The 14877-nt window shown below is 58.8% G+C and overlaps 2 protein-coding genes across 5 annotated transcripts in view; both read left to right on the top strand.

The window, feature by feature from the left end:
* The window catches only part of CORO1C (coronin 1C), a 43809-nt gene extending 35374 nt beyond the window's left edge, over window positions 1–8435 (top strand). For all 3 annotated transcript variants that reach the window (XM_084491579.1, XM_084491580.1, XM_084491581.1), the window contains exons 5-11: window positions 791–972; window positions 1514–1633; window positions 2176–2280; window positions 3564–3709; window positions 4489–4546; window positions 4635–4880; window positions 5619–8435. In XM_084491579.1, coding sequence (XP_084347705.1) covers window positions 791–972; window positions 1514–1633; window positions 2176–2280; window positions 3564–3709; window positions 4489–4546; window positions 4635–4880; window positions 5619–5738 — 977 coding nt within the window. In that variant the 3' untranslated portion in view covers window positions 5739–8435. The remainder of the gene's footprint in view (window positions 1–790; window positions 973–1513; window positions 1634–2175; window positions 2281–3563; window positions 3710–4488; window positions 4547–4634; window positions 4881–5618) is intronic.
* A 1285-nt stretch (window positions 8436–9720) lies between these two features.
* Window positions 9721–11927, top strand: SELPLG (selectin P ligand). Of its 2 annotated transcripts, none has more exons than XM_084491709.1 (2): window positions 9721–9989; window positions 10558–11927. In XM_084491709.1, exon 2 carries the CDS (start codon window positions 10619–10621, stop codon window positions 11843–11845), a length of 1227 nt encoding a protein of 408 aa, XP_084347835.1. In that variant the 5' UTR covers window positions 9721–9989; window positions 10558–10618; the 3' UTR covers window positions 11846–11927. The 2 variants fall into 2 exon arrangements, with proteins under 2 accessions (XP_084347835.1, XP_084347836.1); XM_084491710.1 differs by having other exon boundaries at window positions 9893–9989; window positions 10614–11927.
* Window positions 11928–14877: the final 2950 nt, after the last annotated feature.

Here is a 14877-nt window from a genome sequence, read left to right as displayed (position 1 = left end):
TGAATAACTCAGCGCTGGGCTTTGTTCCCTCACCTGGCGGACTGACGGCTCCAGTCCCCTCTTATTTTGCTGTCGTCCTCTTTGAGGCTTTGTTCTTTGTCTTCTCACTGTTTGCTCCTTGAGCAGAACCCCCTGCCTAATGCCTGCAGTCCTTGTGAATCTGCTGACCTCGGCTTTTGATGTCTGCCATTCTTCTTATACCTTTGTTCTGCCGTTTCCCCTCCTGATGCTGTCGCTTCCCTAATTTGCCACGAAAGCCACTCTTACTCTTTCTGCTGCAAATCTCTTCAAAACCCGAGAAGGCAGTGACTGCCAGCCCGTCCTGGATGTGCAGAGCTGGAAGAACATTGCCTCTTTGCCCTCGGCTTTCCCACTCTGCAGTCCTGCAGCTGAGCTGAGACCCGAGAGCTCCTGCACCAGACGCAGGAGGACGGCAGCAGCAGTGGCCTGGACCACGCTTTCACAGCCCTCCTTCAGCTGCATCACTGCCCCTCCTGCCTTACCTTCAGCTTCTTCTCCCCTGGGGACCTCTCACACTGCCCCAGAGCCTTCTCGAGCTGCTGCTGTGATATTTTCAGCCCTCCCCTGCGCTGCCAGCCCTGTGTGTGGAGCTCTCTGGCTGCTTTGTCCCAACTCTGAGCCTGCATCTGCCTGGGGCTCTGCGTACATAACCGTGTTTAAGAGACTGTGCCTGAGGCACTGGAGCTGCAGCAGGTTTTAGTCCTTGTTCTCTGGCTTTTTTTCCCTTTCCACCACGGTTGTGATTTGTGCCTGCTGTTCTCTCTTCCAGGTTGCGATAACGCAATCATCATCTGGAACGTGGGGACAGGCGAGGCCCTCATAAACCTGGACGACATGCACGTGGATGTGATTTACAACGTCAGCTGGAATCGCAACGGCAGCCTAATCTGTACAGCTTCCAAAGACAAGAAAGTGCGAATTATTGACCCCAGGAAACAAGAAATCGTTGCCGTAAGTGTGCAGAGTAATTCCCCTACAGCAGAGGGTGAATGAAGAGCGAGCCTTTGAGCCCAGTGCGTGCTCCATTTAGTCATGTTCAAAGCGAGGAAGAAATTACAAGAAGGGTAGCGGCGGCTGAAGGATTTGTCTGGGTTTATTGGAATTAGTGTTTGAACTAGGATTTTAGGGCTCGGTTTTAAAACCTGCCGGAGTGTAATTCCGCATCTAATCCTTCTGCATAATTACGCCTTCAAAGTTGTGGATGCAAAGCGGAGATTTAGCAGCCCGCGTATGTGTTGTAGCTTGCAAAGGAGCCTTCCTTCAGCCTTGTAAGAATCAGGTAAAGCTGAAACAAAACAGCTGCGACTACTTTTGTTGCTTATTATTTGGTTTCTTCCCTCGAGCATCAGGCAAAGGTAGTTGGACGTTGCTCCGTGTAGCTGGCATCCTCCGTGGAGGATCCACGTGTGCGAGGGACTCTGTGCAGCCAGAAGAGCTGCACCCCTTGGGCTTTCAGCACCTTGCTAGAGGCTCATTTCTAAATCTATTTCAGGAGAAAGAGAAGACCCACGAGGGAGCCCGGCCCATGCGAGCCATCTTCCTCGCCGATGGAAACATCTTCACGACCGGCTTCAGCCGCATGAGCGAACGGCAGCTCGCCCTGTGGAATCCGGTAGGTCCCTGCCCTGCTGCTACCTGTTGTAGCCCCCACGAGCTGCTAACCAGGGCCTGCCGTCACCTGCTGCACTCCTGGTTTGTAAACTTGAGGGTATTCCCTCTTCTGGCTACGTCTGAGCCTACTCAGCCTTCCTGTGCCAGAACATCTGGCTGTTATTTGGGCTTTGTGTTCACTCGGTAAAGGAAATTCTGTGTGAAGGGCGCTCCTTCCTCTCCGAATGTTTTACGTACGGAGCAAGACAGCAGCAAGCTCATCACACTGGCACAAGGCACTCACGAGCATGGCCGTGTCATGCCTTTCTCTTCGCTTTGTGAATTATCCTGTTTTTAATGTGCGATGAAAACATCTTTGGGGAGCGAATGAGCTGGTGAAACATCTGCAGCGTTTGTTAATCTAACGTACAGAGCCCTCAGGGTGGGGAAGCCACTGCTGAGTGTCCCACCAGCTCCAAAGAGCTGTTAATAATACAGATCTCGTGTTAACACGAGTTGTTCTGTTCTTCATTAACAACAGATTTATTTTTTTTTCATTTCCAGAAAAACATGGAGGAGCCAATAGCCCTCCACGAGATGGACACCAGCAACGGGGTCCTGCTGCCCTTCTACGACCCGGACACCAACATTATTTACTTGTGTGGCAAGGTAAGGGGAACCTTTTAGGATGATTAGGGTTGTTAAAATGGCATCTGATTGAACGAACAATGCCGAGGAAGTGCCCACCAAGTGTCTCACTGAAAGGGACAGGACTAGAAATTTAGTGCTGCGGTGATGACTGGGGTTGTGGACAAATCTGAAAAAATCCAGGCTGCTCTGAAATCAGTTTGATCCTCACTTTGCAGCACTATGCAGAGACTCTGAAGGTCTGGTATGTAATGGGATGTTTCTGTGAGATGGATTTACTCGGGTAAAGCTGCTCTTAGTGCAGCAAGTCACATACTGTCATTAAAACATCTTTTGTTGTCGCTGACCTGAAAGGTTGTGCATTAATGTGGGAGGAAGGTGCATTTCGGATGATGGTATCCTTGCTCTTGATGATGATGGAGCGTGTAGCAACACTCACTCGAATTTTGGGGGGTTAAATAAAAGAAAACTGGAATCACACGTGCTCCTTTGTAAAAGCAATTTGTAGGCATTAAGTGCTCTGAAGCACTTCTGAGTGCCACGGCTTTGGACGTGGTACAGCCAGGAGCTAAAGACAAGACAAGATGAACAAGGAATTAAAAAAAAAAAAAAGGATCCATAAAAAGAAAACTCAACAACCCTGCCTTTGTAATGAGAACTACTCGTTCTGTAAATACTCGTTCTGTACCTCTGCTGCCTCCTCCGCTGTCGAAGAGATGGTGGTGTAGGAGGATCCTCTGGAGCCAAACAGAGGAGTTGGTTTTACAGCCTTTGTGCCCGACTCTGGTTCTAACTGGGTGTGCAGATAACTTCCTCGTTTTTAAGATTATTTTGTGTGCAAGATCACCTGTCATGTAGCTAAATTGCACAGAGCACCAATACGTTTATTTTTCCTTTTCGAAATGTTTTAAAACAAACTAATTAAAAAAAAAAAAAAAGAAGAAAAAAAAAGAAAAAAAAGCTCTTAGTGACTTTGCTGAAAAGCAGGAATCTTCTCCTTACTTTGGGGAAACCGAGGCAGCAAGCTTAGCTTTTTCACAAGAGAAAATGTGTATGGATATTTGAGCAGACAGCAGCGTGCTGCCAGCAGCCGCAGGTGAGACATTAGCCTGGAAAGCAGCAGGAGCTTTAGCTTAGGGAACAAGAAAGCTGTATATGAACCGTGCTGCTCTGTGGTGGCATCCCTGGGAGGAGAGGGAATCGGGTGAGAGCGATACCTGCCCAGCCCAGGAGGGGATGGGTGCGTGGGCACGCAGGGTGCTGTCCCCACAGCCTCCAGAGGGGTCCTTGTTGGTGTCCTGCAGGGCGACAGCAGCATTCGCTACTTCGAGATCACGGACGAGTCCCCCTACGTTCACTACCTCAACACCTTCAGCAGCAAGGAGCCGCAGAGAGGGATGGGGTTCATGCCAAAGAGGGGCCTTGACGTGAACAAGTGTGAGATTGCCAGGTAAGGCCTGCTGCCGCAGCCGGCACCTCGCGTGCCAAAGGGGCTGGGAGCCCTCCACAAAACTGCTGTGTGCTCCCTGCTGGCAAACCCACAGCTGCTGGGCACGGGGATGCTGCTCGAGAGGCCCCTGCTCCACCAGTATCTGTGTGGTGTTTGCTGGGGGACGCTTCTGCTGGGCGTGAGGTGATGCAGCCTGAAAACGTGATGGGATTTGGGCCGAGCCTGTTGTAAAGGGCAGCGAGAGCCAGCAGGATAAATCCTCAGCAGCTCCTGGAAGGGCCTAGAGCTCACGGCTGGCTGCAGAATTTGCCAGCAGAGCTGAGGGCTGCGGAGTTTCCAGCACCGCTCAGGTGAAGGCTGGAAAGGGGTGACCTGAGCGTGGAGCCGCCGCGCGTCGCGAGCAGCGGGCTGCCTAGGATGTGACCTGAACGTTACTTGTGTGCTGCTTGTCTCGACAGTCCGAGCAGTGGGCTGTGCCTTTCTGACAGCCCCTTCTGGCCAAAGTGCGACTCTCTGAAGTCACCCAGTACCTAAGAGGGAGCTCGGCACGCACCCAGGTAGTTTTCTCCAGCCCTTAACCAGGGCTCTGCAAGTCCTAGCGCAGCCCAGCTGTGACTCCTTAGGATTGCTCGCTGTCCGCTGCCTCCGTCTCGCAGTACGCTGCTGTGCATGAGCAGCAGAACCGAGGCTTCCTTTGCATGGCGTGGTGCCTGTCCTGGCTCCCGAGTCACGTTTCTTTTTTTCTTTTTCTCTTTTTTTCCTCCTTTTTTTTCGGCAAGGTTCTTCAAGCTTCACGAGAGGAAATGTGAGCCCATCATCATGACGGTCCCGCGAAAGGTGAGCGCAGCCTCCTGCTTGCGTGGTTTGAAGCCAGCTTCGCGCCTTCCAGCCCCGCGGCGCCTCACCAGTTCGTTTCTCCTTGCAGTCGGACCTCTTCCAGGACGACCTGTACCCTGACACAGCCGGCCCGGAGGCAGCTCTGGAGGCAGAGGAGTGGTTCGAGGGGAAGAACGCCGATCCCCTGCTCATTTCCTTGAAGCATGGGTACATTCCTGGCAAGAACAGGGATCTCAAGGTGGTCAAGAAGAATATACTGGACAACAAACCTGCCGCAAACAAGAAAAGTGATCTCATAAATGCTCCAAAGAAAGCAGCTGATGCCTCAGACCCTGTGAGTAAAATCTGTGAGGTTTTGGGGACGGTGGCCTGAGCCTTGATGATTGCCAGGGTGCTGTGTCTTCGGACACAGCTGTAACAAAGCCCAAGGGTGCACGATTTGAGCACCCTGGGGCCAGCTGCAGGTTTCTCTACCTGCAGAGGGTGGCCAAGAGCTGTGGTGCGAAGGAAAGCTTGGCAGCTCGGCCCGGCCACATGCCTGCTTGGGTTTGTTCAGCCTGAGGCTCCCTGTGAGCACGGGTTTGCACGAGGCTGGGTCGTTTGGGTGTGAAACACCTCCTATAAACAGCCAGCTCGCTGCTCATCTCCACGGGCTGTGTGTGCCACGTCCTGCAGGGAGTGAGCAAAAGCCATTTGTTGAAGAGAAACGTAAGATCCTGAACTGGGCACCTTGTGTGTGTGTGCAAAACCCCGTGGGACAAACCAACCTCAGGCTACGCGGGTCTGGGAGGAGGTTGAAGAGAATCGCCCGGCTGGGGGGATAGCTGAGGGATGGCGCGGTGATGCGTGGAGGCAGGGAGAGGGAAGCTTGGGCAAGTGATGAAACGCTTCTAAAGAGCAGGATTCATCCTGGTGTGTGTGCCAGGCACCCTCAGCACGCTCCCCTTTCTGCCCCACGTGCCCCAGGCTTTGGGGTGTCCCCCCGGCGAGCTGCCTCGCTCTGAACACTCCCTCATACAGACCCCATCCCGCCAGCTCCTGTAACCACCACGCCTCTTCTCTTCCGCTGCAGCAAAACGAAGCCAAATTGGACGAGATACTGCGGGAGCTGAAATCCATAAAGGACACGATCACCAACCAGGACGAGCGCATTTCCAAGCTGGAGCAGCAGATGGCGAAGATCGCAGACTGAGCGGGGCGAGCGGGCGCTGGCGGGCGCTGCCAGCCCAGACACATTCCAGTTCCCCGGTTCGGCAAGCAGCAGCGTGCAGCATTCCAGTACGAGCTTTCCTCTTCTCCCAAAATTCACATCAACGAGAGCCGATGATTAAAAGCCAAGCTTTTTAGTGAAATTTTTTTTTTTTTTTTCCTGATGTTTTAATGAATTTATGTGACTGTGTCAAACAATTCAAAAAGAATAAGTGCTACTTTGACGGTCTTTTTTTTTTTTTTTTTTTTTTTTTTTTTTCCTCCAGATGTTATGAATTCTTGAAAACAAACCCATTATGACTTTCGATGTTGTGCCCAAATACCTTTTTTTCTAGATTTAGGGACCAATGCCACATTGTTCTTAACCATTTTTTAAAGTTGCCAAAAAAACGAAACAAAAAAAAAAAAAGTTGCTTTTTATTTTTCTTATTTGCCACTTTGCAGTATTTGTGTTTTGAATTGAAAGGGACGGCACTGTGTGTGTGTGCGCGTGCGTGCGTGTGGTGGGTGTTTATACTGTTTAGAGATCAAAACCGAAGCTATTTTGTATAAATCTCCAATTTTGAACAATCAGATCGGTTCCCCCTGCAGTGTGGCCGAGGCTGCTGCTGCTGAGCTCCCTCAGAGGTTCCGTGCGAGCTGACCTTCCTGCCTTCCCGATGTGTTCTGATGGCCGCTGTCTAATGGTTTTAAAAAAAAAAAATATATATATATATATATATAGTGCTGAATGAAGTGATTCATGCCACAGACTGCCTCTGCTCCTTCTTACTCCCTGCACAACTTTTGACCTGAGCATCGCCTCCCCCTTGTAAAATAACCCCGTGGTTTGGGTTTCTCCAGCCCCCTCGTAAAATAACCTCTCCTTTTGGGTTTCTCCAGCCCTGTCCGAGCGGGCAGGTTGCAGTTGCTGGTTGTGGTGTTAAGGCAGGAGCTGTTCCCTGCAGGAGCTGCGTTGTGTTTAGCCCTGGAGTGCAGAGTTCAAGGTGTGCACGAGGTGCGAGGCTGCGAGCAGGGGGCTGCTCCCGTCTCGCCTCGTGTCCGGCGCGGCCGCGCATGGCACTAGGAGTGCTTGGGGCTGCTCCACAGCTGCCCTCAGCCTCTGGGGCTTCTTTGCTTTCAGAAGCTTTAAAAAGATTTAAAAATCCTGTGAGCTTGCAATTCTTTGGCCTTCGACTTTAGTACTGATGGGAGAAATCTTGGCTCTGCTTCCCGAGCAGCATTAAGGGGTAGCTGGGGGACTGGCACCAGGGGTCTCCAGAAACAAACTGTCCCCGATTATATATATATATTTTTTAACCTCCTTGCCTTAAAATTTCACAGGAAAGGGTTTGTTCCCAGCTGAGCTCGGCGACCCTCGCCCCCTGCAGTCCCAGCCGGGGAGGGGATGGGGCTGGGGGAGGTCCTGCCCCCAGCTCAGAGGGGTGCTGCTCTCCCCTGATCCTTCCAGATCCTCACCCCAAAGCCCCTGGGGGTGCGCAGGACTCGCAGAGCTCATCTTGGGATCTCTTCCTCTCCACCTCTGCTCGTGCAGGGTCTGCGCTGCCAGAGGAGGGGGCTGAGGCTGGGGGCAGGAGCGTTCCCTGCTGGCCCTACGCTGCGATGGGACCTGGGCTGCTCAAGCAAGCTCGGGCTTCACCCTTTTGCTGCGTGCACCCTTGGTTAAATCCAGACCTGGATAAAACCCTCGGGGGGTCCGAGTGATGTCCAGGAGTTAGCTGGCAGCTGCTGAGCCCCAAATACCCATCCCTGGGGTCAGCTCCCTGCCACCGCGCTGTGCGTGCTCGTGTGTGCTTGGGGCTGGCACGCAGAGCAGGGTGCGTCCCTTCGTCCCGCCCTCTGGCTGGCTACAAGTCCACAAATTCCCCATTTTTCCCCTTTTTCCTTCAGCGTTTGCATGTTCACAGCTTGCAGGTCGAGGATCCTCTGCCCTGGAGGGCCGTGGGTGCTGCTGGGCGAAGTAGCTGGAGAGGCACGAGGAGGGGGTGCGAAGGACAGAGGAGGTGTTACGGTTCCTAGCAGGAAAGCTTAATAAAAGTGGATTTTCTTCGTTTTAAGCGGTTAGCATCGCAGACGGGGCACGTTTTCCCTGCCTGGATGCTGGTGTAGGGGGGGGAAACGAGCCCTGGTGCTGGGTTCCCAGCCCAGCCGCGGGCTGCTCGAGTGTTTGGTGCTGGTTTTGTATTGCAGTCAATGGCTGAGACGATCTGTATTACTTTTAATTTTTATCATTTTGGGAAAACAAAACCAAACGTTACTGCTCTCCCCCCCCCAAACGGTGCTCTCTCTGTGTCGATTTTTGTACGTGTGACGTCGGGGTTGTGTGCTTGGGGACCTTGCGGGTTTTTTTTTGTTTTGTTTTGAGTTTTTCTAATCGGAGGGAACAAAGTTCCTGAACTGCTGGAGCGAGATGCCCAGCTGAGATTGGCGCGGTGGACGGTTTGAGGAGGGCGGAGGCAACGCCGCCGTGGTTTGGAGCTTGTAGCCTGTATTTAATTTAAACGAACTGATGATGCCTAGCCAGGCTCAGCCCGAGTCAGTGCCTGAAGCTTTTTGTAGCCGTGATATCCCAGAAGAGAACCAGCGACGTCCTGAAAGATGCGCTCTTATAGAGCGGCCCTAAGTACCTGTCCGAATATTTGCTTCCATTTTCAAGAGATAAAAGCTCATTGATTACAAACCTCCTCTGCTTGCTTCTTCTTTGGCTCCTCTCGGCGCTGCCCGGGGCGGCTGGCAGGGGGGTTGGGGGGGGGGGCACGGCTGCTGCTCGCCCCTTTCTCGGGGCCGGGAGCTGCAGCAGCAGCTGCTCAGGAAGGCGTAGGAGTGGGGACAACGTCACGGCCTGAACGTGCGCCCAGGTCCCCTCCTGGAGCCCGGCACGGGCAGATGGAGGGGCTGCGGGGGTCGATACTGCAAACCCTGCAGCCAGGCACGGGGACAGGGACAGGGACAGGGACAAGCTGTGCCCCGGCCGCTCAGGACACCCGGCATTGCTCCGGGCTGTGTGTGGGGTGGGTGAGCCTCGGTAGCGCCCACAATTTAGGTTTTCTGGCCTGGCGGTGTCGTAACTGACAGCACTCAGTGCGGCGATGGGAAGCCGAGCGCGTCAGACTGTGGCCGAGCAGCCCGGTCCCTGCGGTGCCTCCTCCAGCAGGGGGTTGGAGGCTTCCCAGTGAGCAAACCCCGGGTTGCTCCAGGTGTGTTGGGTGTCCCCGAGGAAGCCGAGATAGGGACAGGACGGGGATGCTCTTGAGGAGCTGCTCCCTCGCTGCTCGTGCCCAACCTGGACCTCTCCCAGCGAGGCCCATCCGCAGCCCAAGGGGATTTTTCCCCGGGTGATGTGCAGGGGACCAGGAGCATCCTCCAGGCTCCGGGGGGGGGGGGGGGGGGGGATTCCAGAGGGGCTGAACGCAGCCAAAAATCCCCGTGGGGCTGTGCCGGGGGGCAGAGGGATGCGGTGGGGTTGTTTACGGCCCCGGGTGGCAGCCGCAGAGCGCTCGCTGCGGATGTGATCTTGCAGCACCCTTCCTGCGGCTGCGGCTCCTGCCTGCTGCTGCTGTGCCGGTGCCTGCGGTCAGGGCGGGTTCCTTCCGAGCTGCTGCACCCCTGGGTGCCCAGGGAACGCCCGCGGCCCCGTGCCCCAGATACCACAGTGCCCCACAGCTGCTCCATGGGGGCCAGGAGATGCGCCCGGGCACAAGGGCTCTGCAAATTCCTCGAGCCAAGCCCCCGCATCCCTCCTCTGCTTCCTCACCACATGGGAAGGCTGCTCCCCGCATCGGGGTCCTTCTATGGGGTTGTCTCTTTGTGGGGGCCGTGTCTTGCCCCCATTTGGCCATGCCCACGCTGTGCCAAGGGCCCCGGGGCCGCTTTTGCCTCCACTTCTGCTTTCGGGGCAGCACCAGCCCCGGCACGCAGACCCGGGGGAGCAGGACGGGGGCACCCAAGGGACCCCCCGCTATCACCCCAGCGGGGACAGGACTTAGGGGTGCACCCCAACGGGTGCACGAAGCCCCCAGCCCTCAGCAGCCCCCGCTGGCAGCGTGACGTCCTTCCCCCCCCCAGGGCTCTCCGAAACCGCAGCCGTGTTTCCTGCCCGCCCCGGCGGGGAGGTGCAGGCGGGGCGCAGCCCGCGACGCCCCCTCCGCTACACCCGGTACCGGGGCTGCCAGGCCCTCGGCGGTGACGGCCACCGGTGCTGCAGCTCGGGGTCCCACGGCATCCCCTGGAAGAGGTGAGCCCCGGCAGGGGGGTGCTCCAGATCCGGGCCCCGGCACCCCTGGGGCTCAGCCCCAAGGATGGAGAGGGTGCCGAGGGGATGCTAAGGGGTGCGTTGGGTGCGCACGGGCCCCCAGGGGTGCCTCTCTCTGCTCCGTGCTGGTCGCCAGGGGGGGTAGGATGGTGGGTGTGGGAGCCCCCGTTCCGGGTGGCGTCGGTCGGTGTTTGGGGCTGGGTGCGGGGCCCTCCCTGTCCTCCAACCGCTGGGGCTGTGTGTGAGCAAGGGGCAGCCCGTGGGGAGCTTTGGGGTGGCTTCGCCTCCGCTCCAAGCGAATGGCTCAGCTTTTGGGGCACCCACTGGCCGCACGGTGGCCCGCTGCCGCCCGTGGAGGGGAGGACGGGCAGCCCGGGGTGGGGTCGAGCCGAAGCGTGCGCGACGTCCCCGCGCTTTCATTTCCACGCGGGACGTCAGCCTGCAACCACCCATCTCGCAGCAGCCCCCTCCAGCACGGCTCGTTTCCCATTTCCAGGCTCTCGACTTCCTTTTGCAATTTTGCTTTTTTTTTTTTTTTTTTCTTTTGCAGAGCCTCCCGCAGGTGGAGGGGCCCCGTTTCACCTTCCCCCCCTGCCCCTTCCCTAGGTGCCATGGCGCTGTGCTGGGCCGTGCTGGTGGTGCTGGTGCTGAGCACCCTGCGGGCGTGCGGGGCCCGACCCCCGGAGCAGAGGGGCCTGCAGTGGGTCTGGGGGGCAGCAGAACCAGCGCCAGCCGAGCCCCTGCTGCCCTCCCGCAGGCGAAGAGCCGATTATGGGCAGCCCCAACCCGGCACCACCGCGATGCCCGAGAGCAACGAGACCGAATCCCTCGCGCCCGACTCGCTGCTGGGCTCCACGCTGCCTCCGGGGCTCAGCACCAACAGCAGCCTGCCCCAGCAGCTCACCACGCTGCCCGTGGACCTGGCTGAGACCGATTCCCCCGAGCCCGACTCGCTGCTGGGCTCCACACTGCCTCCAGGGCTCAGCACCAACAGCAGCCTGCCCTTGAAGGTCACCACGTTGCCCGTGGACCTGGATGAGACCGATTCCCCCGAGCCTGACTCGCTGGGCACGGAGCCGCCGCTGGCAGCGGGCACCAACGCCAGCCTGCACCAGGAGCTGGCGCTGAGCACCGCGGAGCCCCAGGATGAGACCGACTCCCCCGACCCCGACTTGCTGCCGAGCTCCGTGCCCAGCACGGAGGCAGCACCCCAAAGTAACGGCACCGCCATCCCCGGCTGGCTCATGGCATCCAGAGGGCCTGGCACCGAGGGGACCGTGGCTGGTGGCACGGATGCCAGCTCCTCCGCGGGGACCGTGGCTGGCAGCATGGATGATATCTCCACAGGGAGCGTGGCTGGAGGCACGGATGCCGCCTCCACGGAGCCACGCTCAGCTCTGCCCCCCACCAGCATCATCCACAAAAAAGCCAGGGACCCCCCGGTGCTGTATCACCCGGGGGAGGCCACCGCGGCTCCCTCGGACTCAAAACCCGGGGGGAAGGCGGTGGAGGAGCCCCCCGCCGTCCCCTGGGACGACAACGCGCTGATGAACAAGTGCCTGCTGGCCATCCTGCTGCTGGCGCTGGTGGCCGCCGCCTTCATGGTGTGCACGGGGGTGCTGGCCGCCCTGCTCTGCCGCCGGGCCCGCACGGCTCGCCACCAGTTCAGCCCCACCGAAATGGTTTGCATCTCCTCCCTGCTGCCCGACGGCGAGGCCACTACCACCAATGGCCCCCGGCTGGGCCCCCACCGGCACCGCAAGCTGCTGGCCGATGGCAGCTCCGAAGCCGATGGCGACAACCTGACGCTCAGCAGCTTCCTCCCCGAGCACTCCTAAGCCGGGGGCTTGGCGGCCCCTGCAAAGCAGAAGCAGCTGGAACGGACTCGGTCACCCCATTAAAGCGCCTCTCCTGCCCGGACGTGGTGGTCTCTTGGCTCCTGCCCACATCCCCCTCCCGAAATTTCGGTTCTCCATCCTCTTCTTCTGGAGACAGCAGAAATGAAACCCCCACCCCGCTCCCGTCCCTGGGTGCTGAGCAGCTGGGGATGGCGGCTTTGGGTCCCCAGCCTCATGACAGGAATGAAAAGGGTGGGGGGACATGGCAGAAACACCGCTGGGGCCGGGGTGGGCACGTTTGTGGTGTCCCACACAGAGGGGTCAGGAGACCCCACCAGGACCCACCCCAGGGAGCAGGAACATCCCAGGGCTCTCCCTGCCACCCCTACATCCCCACATCCCCACCCCAGTCCCCACATGCTGTCCCCGTGTCCCCACCCCGTCCCCGTGTCCCCACATCCCCACCGCCCTCCTCACACCGCCCTTGTGGTTCGCAGCCCACGCTTGGGCACCGAAGCGTTTCGGCACATGCTGGTGGCCCCGTGGTGCCGTCCCCTGTGCCTCGAGAGCGGCCCTGGCCGCGTCCCCGGCCCCGTGTTTACATTCACGCCCCGCTTCAAATATTTTCCACCCGGGCCCGGGCCCCCGGTGAATGTAAATGTTTATGGCGAGCCCGTGCGGCTTCTCAGAGGGACCCCAGCGTGCTGGGGGGGGGACACCGCTCGTGTCCCATATTGGTGACACCCCCCAGGACTCGGTGTAGGGCTTTGAGCCATGCTAGGGGACCAGGGACAGTCACCCGTGGGGTCCCTTACAGCAGGGAGGCGCCACAGGGTGGGCATTGCCCCCGCCGTCCCCACATCCCCACAGAGCCAACATCCCCGTGTAAAAACCCCTCACAGGAGGCCACGTCCCTGCTTTTATGGGGGTTTGTGTGTCCCCGGGACAACAAGGACACACGTGGGGACCATGGGGGCTGTCACCCCAGCCCGGCAGAGGAGGGAGCAGTGTGGGGGTGCTGCCCCCTCTGGTTGCCTCATTTTGGGCCAGGATCCTTTTTCTGTGGGGAAATATTGGGATTGGGATTGGGACCAGCCGCCAGGGATCGCCCTATTTGGCCTGATGGGCTGCCACGGCCCAGCTCACAGGCCAGGAATCTGCAGGAGGCCAGCACGGGCGGCCCCGCTGCCCCAGGGGGGTGGCATGAGGGGAAAGGGGGCCATGTGGGACATGGGGACGTGTGTGGGGACAGGGCCCTGTGTGGGGTATGAGGCCGTGTGGGACATGGGGAACGTGTAGGGTGACAGGGCCCTGTGTGGGGTATGGGGCCGTGTGGGACATGGGGACGTGTGTGGGGGGACACAGAACCCTGTGTGGGGTATGGGGCCATGCGGGGTATGGGGCCATGCAGTGCCACACACCAGGCTGCACGCGCTGAGGTGCAGCCCTACAGGACAAGGCCTCCTCCCCCCCAAATCCCGGCGTTTTGCTGCCCCAGCAAAGCAAATTAGAGGCAGAGCCAGGCCCGAAATTTCCCAAATTGCCGGGTTGGGCTGGAGGTGGCTGTGCCACCCGCCCCGCAGAGCCCAGCCCTGCGGGTGTCCCCCCCCCCCTTTCCCCTTTTCATCTGCCCTAAATTACAAAGCGGGGCCGGGCGGCGCGGCCCTGCCCAGCGCCGAGGGGCTGAGGCGTCCCTCCCCGGCGGCCAAAACGGCTCCGGGATGGCTGTGGGCACTGGCACCCGCTGCTGGGCTGGGACAGGGACAGGGACAGGGACAGGGACAGGGACAGGGACAGGGACAGGGACAGGGACAGGGACAGGGACAGGGACAGGGACAGGGACAGGGACCCAAACCCAGACCCAAACCCAAACCCAGACCCGGACCCAGATGAGGAGCCAGGGGGGACCCAGCCCATGAGGGCCGCATGTCCCCAAGCCACGAGGTGTCACACCACGGGCAGTGGCCCTGCCACCCGACCCCAAAGAGGCTCCCACAGCTGGGGAAGGCATTTTGGTGTCATTACACCCCCCAAAAATTGTCGTCGTCCTCCCCGTTGTGGTGATGAAGCCAGGCTGGATGCTGCTGGCGCTCCTCCAAGCTGCTTGGAGGGGCCCCGGCTCCGTCCCCCCCTCTCCCCTTAAAGCTTTTTAGGATAATTTAAGGCCGGGTGAAAGCCGTCCTGGCAGCTGCGAGCAGCTGGCCGGCTGCAGACAGACGGACTGACGCGGTATTTTTGGGAGCGAGGGGTCCGGCTGCGCTGGGTGACGCCGGGCGAAACACGAAACGGGGACAGGGATGGGGACAGGGATGGGGACGGGGATGGGGACGCCTGCCCTCACCCCCCCCCCCAGCCCTCTATCCCCAAGCCCTGGCTTTTTAGGGGGATTCTGGCAGGGTCCCCGGGGAGGCGCGGAGCCGAATAGCAAGGGGATGAGCTCACTGCGGCCGCCAGCGTCTTGAGCAATTTCAGCCCAGACAGTGCGGGCGGCGGGGGGGGAGCGTGGCCAGGGCAGGGGGACAAGGGGATGCCCCCCTCCCAGAGCCCGTGCCCCCAGATGGGGACCCACAGGGGTCATTTTCCCTATGTCTGCCCGCACCCCAAGGCAGAGATCCCTGCTCGGGAGCTTTTCCAGGCGGTGGGGGTTAGGAAACGGGCTCCGAAAACCAAGGGGGTTGGTCCCAAGCCCTGTTTGCCCCCAGGCTGCATCGTGAGCCCTTAAAAGTGATGGGGGAGCAAGCCCCAAACCCTCCCCATCCCTGTCCTTATCCCTGTCCCCATCCGTGTCCCCATCCTTGTCCCTGTCCCCCCTTCTAGGATGGATGGATGGATGGATGGATGGATGGATGGATGGATGATCTATCAATCGATGGATCAATGGATCAATAGATGGATGGACGGGGCAGATGGGCAGAGCTCCCCCATGGGTTTCAGATCCCTTTTTCTCCCGGGGCAGATGGCTTGCAGGATGGGGTGGCTGTGCCCCATCAGCCCACCCTATAGCAGGGTTTGGGTTTGCAGCAACAGGATCT

The sequence above is a fragment of the Aythya ferina genome (assembly GCF_964211825.1).
Source record: "Aythya ferina genome assembly, chromosome: 17".
Taxonomy (NCBI): domain Eukaryota; kingdom Metazoa; phylum Chordata; class Aves; order Anseriformes; family Anatidae; genus Aythya; species Aythya ferina.
Note: the sequence above shows the minus strand (reverse complement) of the source record. Positions and strands in the feature narration are given on the sequence as shown.